Here is a 12,307-nt window from a genome sequence, read left to right as displayed (position 1 = left end):
GGTAAGCGAACATAGCTCAATTTTGATTCATTGGGAATCCTTCCACTGGTTTTAATGTAAATAGGACCTGGTCCTTAATGAGGGTGTTTCCAGTAATAAGCACGCAACCAAATCTCCTACATACTGTTTCTCTTGACAGGGCTCCAAGGAAAGTTTCTCAAACAAGTTCAAAGTCCATGGGTGTGTGAGTTCACCAAGCTATTTTTATTGGTAGCTCAAGACTTTACATGTAAGAGATCCAGGCTTTCAAGGCTGTGGGTTGGAACATGGGGAAGGTTGCTATTAAAGCATGGTACCTTGTGTAAAATAGTGTTCTGTTTCTAAGTGAGACCTCCTTTATTCCAGAGACTAAAGGCAGTTCCTCAATGAATCTATGACAATTGAGGATCTGACAGCTGAGGATCTGACTCCTACAGAATTGTTCTAATAATCCTAGATTAGGGGAAATTTTAGTTTCTAATGAACACATTTTTTTCCAAATAGCAGAAACAACAATGAAGAGTCAGAGATGGAAGTAAACCAGTTGCAAAACAAATAATAATATCTAGTTCTTATATAGCGCTTTTCATCAGTAGATCTCAAAGCACTCCACAAAGGAGGTCAGTATCATTCTCCTCATTTTAGAGATGGGAAAATTGACACACCGAAGTAATAAATGATATATCAATCCCCACATAGAGACCTGATGTTTCCTTACATATAAGAATAGCAGACAAATTAAGGGTGCAGTTCTGCAGCTTTTACTCATGAATATTTCCATTGTCTTCATTGAGACTATTCATTTGAATCAGACTGGGTCCTGGAAGTTTAGTAAAAGTAGCAAACAATACATAGTATTCACCGGTAACCGAGGAACTTTTCTAACCCCTGGTTATAAAGCTGAATCCATGGATTAATTTATGTTGATAAAGCCATTGGAACATATAAAGTGCTAAATGCTCAAGTGGTGGTTATCTACCGGTAATCCTAACTGAAGAAAAAACAAAAGATGATTTTTTAAAAATTCAACATTTAAACCTACAGGGTAAACCAGTAGCTAGTACAGTAGTAAGTAATCAATGATATTTCAATAAAAAATGCAAAACTGTAGCTGGAGTAATAATTTTTTCCCCAATGAAATAACCAAATGAACTGAAGGCAGACTTCTGTGAGGTCTACTTATCGTTTTTAGCATTAAACATTAATGAATTATATTGATTTCTGAAATAATAATGTCTGGAAATGATAACAGTATGAAATTCCTTGCAGTGTCTATAAAGTCCATGAAAAGGAGTACTTGTGGCACCTTAGAGACTAACCAATTTATTTGAGCATAAGCTTTCATGAGCTACAGTTCACTTCATGTTGCATCCGATGAAGTGAGCTGTAGCTCACGAAAGCTTATGCTCAAATAAATTGGTTAGTCTCTAAGGTGCCACAAGTACTCCTTTTCTTTTTGCGAATACAGACTAACACGGCTGTTACTCTGAAATCTATAAAGTCCATGGTTCACTGTAAATTAACAGTCTGAATTGCTTGTGCTTTAAAACTCTATCTGCCACAGAGGAATTTCAGCCAAAGACGTCTGAAGGGTGAAATATACATTAATGATAAGGAATGTTTGAGAGACTATTTTCTCAACTGGGAAGTGACAAAGTCCCTCACTGACAGAGCTTTGGGTAGTATCGATGACACAGAGGCCCATTTGTGGATCACTACTTTGTATCAGCAACTGTGTCAGGCCTGACGTACTCTCTACACTTCACACACTGTAGTAATGATATCTATTTAAAAGGTGACATGTAATATACTGTTTGAAATCTAATAACTCACTAATAATTAATAATCTTGCATGCTGTATGTATACAGTATATATTAAGAGTTATGGATATATGCTGGAATTATGACTTAAGTGTGTTTAAATCAGTCATGTCAGGAGACGGTAAACAGGTCTGCCCTAAACAATAAATGTGTTTGCTTCTCTGACCAGCCCAGTCCTAAGGTAAAGAAAACAAAGGTCCATTTACATATTAGATAACAAGTGGAAGAGGAGATAGCAATGATGTCTACACCCATCAGGAGAGAGAAGCTTGGTCTCGGTTTTACCTTTCAAAGAATTTACTGATGTACAAAGATGGGGTCTGAACCTCAAGTGATAAGCGACTGAATCAACTGATAGTAGAAAGTATTACTGAATTATAAAAGTTTGAGTGAGGTGTTTTATGAAAACCTGTGATACACTGGTGACTAATACTGTGAAATATATATTAACATTATAAAGGAATTATGGATACTCTCTGACATTAGGCTTTATATTCTGTGTCCAAACACAGAGAGAATGCGGTCTCTCCCAGACAGGAGGGAATATTACTTCTATTTACCTGTCTCCTATGTAAATAAAGCATGGTGGATTCAAAACAATGGAAACCCCATTTACACACAGGAGGATGGGAAGCCCACAGGAAGGGGAAAAACATCATGAGATCATCCTGCCTCTTGAAATGATGTCATTGACCTTTGGAAGCTATAAGCAAAGACAGAAGCCATCTTTGGCATGCATCACTAGACAGACAAAAGGGAACAGAGCTCTTGGAAGCTGAGAAAGATGGATCCTTCAACCAAGGGTGGGCGGGGATTGAAGTCTCTGGAAACTGAGTATAAGTGAGAAATCTGCTTAGGCAAAGATCTTTCACCTAGAAAGACAAGGGAAACCAAGCTTTTGTGCTTCTGTGGCAAGTCCTGACTTGAGAGAAAGTCATCTATGGATGGAAAGATTGGTGAGAAATCTACCCTGAACAAAGACTACATCTTGATAAGTCTTAGCCACTAGAACATGTATTTTGTTTTGTTTTTATTTTATCTTCATTCCTTATATTTGAACTCACCTACTCCTATGTATATCTTAATAAATGTGTTTTATTTTTTACTGTAAACCAACTCAGTACTGTATTTGAAGGTAAGGGAGTATTTACCCCATAAAGTTAGTAAGCTGTAATGTGTTTTTGTCTCTTTAAAGGAGTAACGGACCTCATTGTTACTCTGGGTCGTCCTGGTGAGGGCTGGACACTTATGGGCACACGGTTTTGAGAAAATTCAGGACTGTGTTGGGGTCACCTTGCTGGTTGTAACCAAGGCTGATGGAAGCCAGAATGGGGCTGTAGACAGGCTGTTGGGGTCAGAGCTGCTGAACCAGGGCAGTCTAGGGCACAGACACTGGGGGTTTGACCTACATGCTTGTAGGCTGGCAGTGAGGGTCCCAGGCTGGGACCTACCGCAGCAGGGCATTTCAGACACCCAACATTACAGGGGAGGTGGTGACACAGTCTGGATTGCCCCTCAAAGTGTGACAGTATCTTATGGCAACAAGGAAGAGGTCACTATGTTTAAGTATTTGGGAGGGGAGGGAAGAAACTGCTAAGAATGTCTGCTCGCCTTAATGTTCTACACCATCCAGAGAGTAACGTAATCATTATATTGTAGCAGACCAACTGATGTATAGGGAACCACCTGCTCCTTCTGACGGTAATCAGCACTACTCAACTGGTTGCCATAAACCCTATCTTTCCATGCTAACAGTCTTCTTCCTTTCATGTTGGAGGGTGGGCCTTGTGCTTTTGGCGGATGTGAGCTCTATTCCAGCTATTGGTGCTGAGTTCCAAGTAGTTTGGCTTGTCATGAGGCAAGTTCAGAACTTGTGCTTGTCTTGTTGTGAGACAAGTTCAGCACTTGCTATATGACCTCTCAGACTGAGGATAATCCTACCAGAGGCAAAGATTGACAAGTGTCTACTGTGGTCATTGCATATTGGGAAGTCCTGACCAAGGTGCAGAGAAGAGCTACTTCTGCTTATATTTCACACAGCCTGAGTTCATTATGTCAAGTGACACTTGACTTGACCACCCAATCAATGCTACCCCAACCCCTTTGCCCCAGCCCGGACAGCCTAACTAACATAGCCTATGATGACAGGGAGATTCTTTTAGTTGTCTTAATGAAAACCTTGTTTGTCAGTTGCCAAATTTTTCTAGTGGTTCAAGTGCTGCTGGAGGTGATGTTGGGTTTATTCATCAGAAACACTTCTTTTAATGTCCCTTTTCTATAGAAATACAAATGTTTCAGTTAATCAATAAACCCTCCTCCCCCAGTTTCCTTCTTTTTGTTATATAACAGGTCTCTGGAGCAAAACACACTTCCAGTGCCATTCCATGTGCAGCTGGAGTGAATCCTGCCTCCACTGAAGTCAACAGGATTTTTGCTTGGCAGTGGAGCCAAGATTTCATGTCCCTGGTCCAAAGGAATAACGGGACTCAAAAGGAGACTGCGATAGTCTGACACAGAGGAATGCAGCAGCAAAATAATTAATTATCCCCATCCCAATTTTAGGTTTCTTGAGGCCCCCCATAAAAGGGACACCTATTGGGAAGGACGAGTTTGTATAAGGCTTCTTCTTCAACAGCCCAGTGACAACTGCCTATAGTCAATGGTTATTTGAAGAAAGTGGTGTATGGGCAGTGACTGGTGCCAAACCAGTACTGCTCACAGCCAGTGTAACTTTGCTGCTATCACGTGGTCAGTTGGCCCTCAGGTGGGGATTTGAATAGATGGCACTGAAAACTGAAGGATACAACAAGACCTTCTGTTGAGCAAAAATTATGACTCCTTTTAACCCATCATCATGCAAAGGACTGTTTGGTTGAGGCTATGTCACATGTAAGATATATTCCAAAGATCAGGACCTTGGAACACAGATTCATAGAATTTAAGACCAGAAGGGATCATTATGATCATCTAGTCTCACTTCCTGCGTTTAAGTGAGGCCAAAGAACCGCACTGAACAATTTCTGCATCAAGCCCATAACTTCCATTTGAGCTATAGCATACCATTTTAAGATATCCAGTCTCGATTGAAAGACTTCAAGTGATGGAGTATCTATCACATTCCTAGGTGAAAAGAAAAGGAGTAATTGTGGCACCTTAGAGACTAACAAATTTATCTGAGCATAAGCTTTCGTGAGCAACAGCTCACTTCATCGGATGCATTCAGTACGGCTGCTACTCTGATTCCTAGGTGAGTTGTTCCAATGGTTAATTACTAGAACTGCCTGGGAACTGAAATTTCCTTCCTGTGGAAAATTTCACATTTCTGGGGGGGAAAAAATATTCTGAATCAGAACAAAATCAGAAATGCAAAATTTTCTATGGGAATTAAATTTTTGAAAACTTCTGAACTGACTGGGCAGCCAGGGAAGTTGGTTCCCCATCTGCCCAGCCAGTTGCCAGCCTGATGGGCTGGTTTCCTAGCTGTCTTGCTTGCTTGATGGGGAGCCAGGGAGCCCACCCATCCACCCACCAAGCCAGCAGTCCAGGGAGCTGCTGACCTAGCCACCAAAGGAGCCTGGGACGACAGCTGCCTGACTCCCAGGTAGCCTGGGGAGCTGGTTAACCATGGAACAGGCAGTCCTCCTCCCTGGGCTGCCTGTGAAGGTGGAAGTGGGGGAATCTCAGGAAGCCAGCTATCTGGGGAGCCTGGTAGGCTTCTGGAGAGCTGGAAATCCCAGGGAGCCCAGCAGCCCCCCAGGTGAGGACCTGGGGCATGCTGCCAGGAAATATGATTTCCATCAAAAGGTTTGATAGAATTAACACATTCCCACAGGACTGTGATCAGATCAACATTTAACCTTTTCAGGTTAGATTCAGAAGGGAAACTTAAGTGCCTGTCTCCAACTGGGATTCACAGCTGTGAACCCTTTCCTGGAGTTAGGGCTGACCTGGCTTAGGTGCCTTTCTCAAGATAAATGAGAAGGTGGTAGTCCCCTTATAACTTTTAGCCCACTGGTTAGAGCACTTACTCAGGCTGTAGGAGACCCAAGTTGAATTCTACTGTCTTTTCATTATTGGCCAGTTGTGTCCCAGATCAGTCTTTCCATGATTGAGCTCAGGATTATTGTCAGGCTAGCCAATTTATAGTTTCCTGAGTCACTGAAATGTTGGCACAATATTAGCTTTCTTCTAATCCTCTGGAACGTCCCCATTTCTCCAAGATTAGTTAAAAATCAACACTATTGGTTCAGAGTTCTCTGCAGCCAATTCTTTTAACTTGCACCAAAAGGAGTAGTATCTGCTTTTTCATATTTAAAACGTTTAATAATTGCTGCTTAATATCTTCCCTAGTTACTAGGAACAGAAACAATTTCATGTTGATGACAAGGGTTGTTTTCCTCTCGGAGTTGCTCCAATCAACAGTCTTTTATTTTTAAATACAGTGGGCCCAATTCTGCCCACAGATGCATAGGCACAACTTGCATTGATTTCAGTACTTAGTTACTTCTTTAATCGGTTTGTTTAGCACTTATTCAATCTATTGTAGAAATCTACCATTATAAAAATGAGAATTTTCTACACTAAGGTAATAGCTCCTGGGGCTCTTACCCCAGTATTACTGCAGTGCAGAGAACACTCTTTTAAATTGTTCTAATCTGCGCTTTGCAGAATTAGGCCCAGTGTGACTTTTGATGCATTGGAAGCTGTTCTCCCGGTTTGGAATTCACTATATTTATGGAATCATTTAATCACTTGAATAAGCACTTCTTGCACTGAAAAACCAAGCTACTAATTTGCTACATTTCTTGTAAATTCAAACAGGAAACAAATGTATAAGGTCATGTAAAATACACAATACAGTACTCATTGCAAACGTAAAAGCACTGGTGCATAAGTGAAACCCAAGGGCCCAGTGCAGCCAGCTCTTCCCTCAAATGTTAAATCTCCTTTCCCTGCACCTTTGGTGAGAGGTTGAAGCTGATCAAAATGCTTTCTGTTTTGGTGTACTAAAATTCTTTACATTAATCTACCATTGGTGATGCAAGAACAAACTACTATTATGGCTGTGTACATTTATTTATTTTATTAGGTGTGTCCTAAAGGGCCAGTAGTCACTTCTGATGTTTATATTAAATATTTATTTGTATTATGCCATTTTAATCTAGCTGTGCACATACCTAGCATCCATAAACATATGTTGCTCTTTTCTTCATTTTTCTGCCCCTGTTCCTTCCAATTAGTTTTACACCCACTTGTGATGCCACAGACTGTAAACTCTTTGGGGCAGAGACAATCTTTTTTGGGGTTGGCACAGCATGCAGCACAATGGGATCTGGGATTCTGCTTGGCCGAAGATGGAAAGTTGCACATATAAGGTGCCACTGTGGCTCTCCTATGTTGCAAAGAATGGACATACCACCCCAGGTTAAAGGTTTACCAAGCCCCTGGAAAATGTGCTGATTTCCAACAAGCCATGCTGGGATCAGCCATCTACCATGTCTAAGCCGGGATCTGGGCCAGGAGACAAGTCCTTTTTAATAAGGGCACCCCGGAGGGCTGCCGTCCAAATGCTGCGACCACCAACAAAGCCCTGGTAGATTAGATGCAACTTTCCGGGCCCGCAGCACCGGCCGCGGATTAGCAGGGGTTTGCAGTCAGATCCGTTCGTTCATGTCTGGGCAGCACTCGGAAAAGGCAGCGTCTTTATCCAATAAGCTCTACGTGTGGTCATGACTCTCTTTGCCCCCTGCACCACGGTTTCTGACCGAGCGGGCAAGAGCCCTGGAAAAGGACCTCGGGGGTGAGGGGTCGGAGCCGTGACAGAGCGAGATCTGTCCCCACCCCCCGCCGTGCTGACACCACCTGGAGACCGCAGTAGCCAAAGGGCTGCGCCAAGCAAGGAAGGGACGCGCTCACCAGCCACCCCCCAGCTCAGCTACCTGTCGCTCCCCGCTCCAGGCTGCTGCGGCCGCAGGCTGGGCTCCGCACGGGAGGCGGGCGAGGGAGGGAGCCCATGTGACCAGCCCAGCAGGAGGCCAAGGCCGCCGGCGCCTCCTCCCCTGCGGAAGGAGGGGAGCGCTGGTGCGAACCCCGGAGGAAAGCGAAGGGGCGGCGGCGGCGCAAGGGGCCGGTGGGCGTCCGAGCCTGAAGGCAGCGGCGGGGAGAACCCGGCCTTTGCTGCGCGGTGACCGGGGCTGGGAGGGAGAGTTGGGACGCGGCGAGTTGTATGCGGGGCTGGATCAGTTCCCGGCGGCGGCAGGAGAGGAGAAGGCTCCTTCCCCTGCCTCGCTCTGCGCAGTCAACAAGCAGCCCCGGGCGGGAAAGAAACTCCGCGGAGAGGAAGGAAGGAAGGAAGGAAGCGCGCGGGGGGGGGGGGCACCCGCAGCGGCTCGGCTGCTGGCTACGGGCGCGGCGCCCCCCTTTCTGCAGCCGCCGCGCTGCCCGGCTCTCTCTCTCTCTCTCTCTCTGTCCAGGCCGGGCCCCCGCTGCAGCCTGGCGGGCGGGGAGAGTGCCTGGCTGGCCGGCCGGCCGGGGGCAGGTTGCCGTGTGGGTGGCGGGGAGGGGGCGGGGATATTTTTAACTTCCCCTCTGCTTTGAACCCGCGCCCCGCTGTCAAGTTCGCTAGCCCGGAGCCGAGCGTTTGCAGGCCCCGCCCCCTGGGCGATGCGGGGCCGGGCCGGGCCGGGAGAGCTTCCACTCGCCGGGGCAGGGGCACAAGTCCGCGCCCAGCCTCGCAGCCGGAGGGGAGCCCCGCGCTGCCTTGAGCCCGCAGCTCGCCCCGCTCGCGCCGCCGGCAGGAGAGTCGCGCCCCCGCCTCCCGCGCCGCGGGGTAGGACCGAATCGCGCCGCCGGCCATGGGGGGCAACCTGGGCTGCCACCGCTCCATCCCCCGGGACCCCTCGGACCTCTGCCACAGCCGCAAGTTCAGCGCGGCGTGCAACTTCAGCCACATCCTGGTCAACCAGGAGCGGCTGAACATCAACAGCGCCACGGAGGAGGAGCTGATGACCCTGCCCGGCATCACCCGCACCGTGGCCCAGAGCATCGTGGAGTACCGGGAGTACATCGGGGGCTTCAAGAAAGTGGAGGACCTGGCGCTGGTGAGCGGGGTCGGGGCCGCCCGGCTGGAGCAGGTCAAGTTCGAGATCTGCGTGAGCAGCAAGGGCAGCTCGGCGCAGCACTCGCCCAGCTCCCTGAGGAAGGACCTCAACCCCGAGCCGCAGCAGTACCTGGCCGCCGCCAGGCTCAACATCAACACGGCCACGCCGGCCCAGCTCATGAGCATCCGAGGCGTCACGGAGAAGATAGCCCACGGCATCGTGGACTACCGCAAGGAGCACGGGCCCTTCCGAAGCATCGAGGACCTGGTGAAGATGGACTGCATCAACTCCTCCTTCCTGGACAAAATCAGGCACCAGATTTTCACCGAGAGGTCACGGCCCCCTTCCACCAATACCAACGGGGGGCTCAGCTTCACCGTCAATCCTCACCCCAGCCCCACCTCTCTGAGCCTCCAGAGCGAGGACTTGGATTTCCCACCTGGGGGCCCGACCCAGATCATATCCACTCGCCCCTCGGTGGAGATGTTTGGCGGGGTGAGAGACGGCAAGCCTGTGCTGAGGGTGGCTACCTGGAATCTCCAAAGCTGCTCTGTTGAAAAAGCCAACAACCCTGGTGTGCGAGAGGTTGTGTGCATGACGCTGCTGGAGAACAGGTAAGCTGCTCAAATGACATGGCCTTAGTTGGCCTTTGATGCCTTATGTTTCCAAAAAGCTGTGTACTTTGATCCTCCTTACTACTTCACAATGTTGTATGTATTACCCCCATTTTTCTTGGTTCATCCTTAACTGGTGGTGGTCCCTCAATGCTTTGGACCTAGTGGGTTAGTGCATAATTTGGTAATGTGTATTAGGGAAAGATCAAATGGGCAATACTGTCTGTTTCTCTCTGTCATGGCAATACAAGCCCAGGCATCTAAATTTCTTTAGAAAGTTTTGTGTGAATATATAACCGATTATATTTTTAATGTAACTACCTAGGCAATTCAGAAATGCTTGGATCTTTAGCCAGTGTAGAATGCTGCAGCTCATCTGGTAGGGTGTAGCAAGTCATTATGGACACACATCATTGCTCTGTGCTGTGCAGTAGGCATTTACTCACAGGTGCAATTCATGGTGTAAATGTTCTGGGACACTGTCATGGTGAAGGTGGTTGCAATCGGCTTACATCCCTTTTTGTCTGTCTAGTGCTGAATGCCCTGTGACTGGTAGCAGCCTTCGGAGGGGAGAGTAATACATCTGGAACCTCCTATCTCAGGCAGTGTGCCAAACCATGGTTTTAGTGAGCTTAAGGGCACAGTTCAAGACCTGTTTGTCTGGTCAGAGATTGGACTGACTTTTAGTAATGTCATGAAATAGTTCTTTAAGAGGTTGTGCCATATTTTGTAACTGTTTCATTAAGGTAACACAAACATGTGCTTGGATGATGGGGATCTATATACATTTCTATGATAAATAGTTGCTTACTAAACTCTCTATTTTAAAGCCATTTTCCCATCATACAACCGCAAAAGAACTCTGAGAACAACTTTTCTCCCTAGCTCTCCTTCCACAATTAAAAAAACAGCTGATTGGATTTTGTTGTCCAATGTTGTGAAACCAAACTTTGCTCCCTTGCAAGTTTTAACCTGAAACAAATTTGTTTGGATGACCCTCAAACCTCTGAAAATGAGATATTGGGGTGGGGTGGGGGGAGTGCTGACAAGCCATTAGCTATTGCAGTATTTCTAGCACTATTTTTTTTTCCCAAAACTGTACTGTCAAGTTGAATAATGGTAATTGTTTATGTGACTGCAGAGGTCAGACTAGCTAGAAATGCAGTATGTTTTATTACACTATGTTGTGCTTCTTGTTTTGTTTAGAAGAAAATATAAAGCTATGGCATCAGGCAGGAGAAGTGTGCTGGAGTAACAGTATGCACATTTCTGTAACAAAGCTGTGCTGCAATGTTCCTGCATTGCAACGTATCATTGGTGAGACAAGTGTTTTGACACAGGAAACTTATTTCCTGCAGGCATGCCATCGTTTGATAGCAAGAAAGCTATATGGGCATGAAATGGTATAAACTGCTGAGTGTTCGGATGTCCTGCTGCCCATTTCAACTGAACGCTTTTGGTCTGGGGTCAGTATTTCTTGACCTCTATGGTATTTCATATTTCCTGTGCTTTCCTCTGACCGTGGTCAGTCTCCTGTTACAAACAAATTACTAGCCAGTATTTTTAGTGGGAGGAGAGCATAAGTGATATTAATTTATTTGCTGGTTTATATTTAAAAAAATCATCACCATTACCAGCTGAGTGTGGCAGTCAATCATTTCCAACTCCACTGGAGAGTGATTTTTTTTTTTCACCTGTAAGTCAAAAGCAGCCAGAAATTGAGTGGAAAAGTAAGGGATATCAGAAAACCGCAATAAATAGGACAAAAGGAAGGCCAGAAAGAACACAAATGGCTGAGGAAACAAACACATGCAACTGATTAATTCTCACTAATCTTGGGATGATGAAATTCCAGTACTGAAGGGAAAGTAATTTGATTTACATAGGACCTGATCTTGTGATGCGTTGAGTGCCCTCAACTTCTGTGCATTGAGCTAGCTCAAAGAGCCAGTGGTGAATTCAGAAGGAATTGTGAGTGCTTAGCAAACTCTGAAAATCAAGGCTCAAATTTTTAAAAACAGGCAATTAAGTTGCATTTGCAAAATGTGCACATGTAATTATGCATGCAGAACAGAGAATCATATGCATACTTGTATATTTTGCACATATAGTTGTACAAATACTCCAAAATATGTACTCACATTATGAATATGATTTAGATGACTATCTTTGAGAACGTGTTCCCCCAAGTGTTGATTGAGCCTATTGCGAATGTAACTTTTAGTTTTCCATTTTGTAGACCAGTTTAGGCATTTACATTGAACATGAACTCAAAACCATGTACACAGTTACTCTCACAGAGTATGGTCTGAATGGTTTCTAATCAGAAGCACATATGTGGATAATCAGAGTCTGGAAGGCAGTGAGAAAGACTGGAGTGTATAGCTAAGCCTACACTTCCATAGAAACTGAAGTAAACATGGGTTAACAAAAAGTGGGAAAAAATGCTAGCAATAGGCTCATTCAGCACTTGGGAAGCAAGTGGGAAAGAATCTCCTCTCATTCATACTAGTACTATTGAAGTCAGTGGAGTTATGCTGCTGTAAAATTGACTTCATTGAGCTCCGCAACAGGCCCTGTTGTATGTATTAGTGGAAGGGTTTAAATTCCGGTCTCCAGTCATGTACTTGTTGTTGGAAAGTGATAAAGTCCGCAACAGACTAATCCTTGCCGAGTTAGATTAATTTCCGATAATAATCAGATGTGGAAATTCAACTCTTTCTTGCTCAGTCATGAATACATCACAGAGGGCTTATCAGCATTTGTTGAGTCCAATAGCATCAGCGAGGCACA

At 45.4% G+C, this 12,307-nt stretch overlaps 1 protein-coding gene and 1 long non-coding RNA gene across 2 annotated transcripts in view; one reads left to right on the top strand and one right to left on the bottom strand.

Annotated features, from left to right (window-relative positions):
- Positions 1-7,782, bottom strand: part of LOC142071148 (uncharacterized) — a 71,806-nt gene extending 64,024 nt beyond the window's left edge. The window contains exons 1-2 of the long non-coding RNA XR_012667151.1: positions 7,740-7,782; positions 4,861-4,920 (exon numbers count right to left, since the gene is read on the bottom strand). This is a non-coding gene — a long non-coding RNA (uncharacterized LOC142071148). The remainder of the gene's footprint in view (positions 1-4,860; positions 4,921-7,739) is intronic.
- EEPD1 (endonuclease/exonuclease/phosphatase family domain containing 1) overlaps positions 7,533-12,307 on the top strand; it is an 85,334-nt gene continuing 80,559 nt past the window's right edge. Inside the window, exon 1 of the mRNA XM_048839213.2 lies at positions 7,533-9,514. Within this exon, the coding sequence (XP_048695170.1) occupies positions 8,655-9,514 (860 nt within the window). The 5' untranslated portion in view covers positions 7,533-8,654. The remainder of the gene's footprint in view (positions 9,515-12,307) is intronic.

Source organism: Caretta caretta, chromosome 2 (genome assembly GCF_965140235.1).
Source record: "Caretta caretta isolate rCarCar2 chromosome 2, rCarCar1.hap1, whole genome shotgun sequence".
NCBI classification, from domain to species: Eukaryota; Metazoa; Chordata; order Testudines; family Cheloniidae; genus Caretta; species Caretta caretta.
This window is presented reverse-complemented; position numbering and strand designations above follow the sequence as displayed.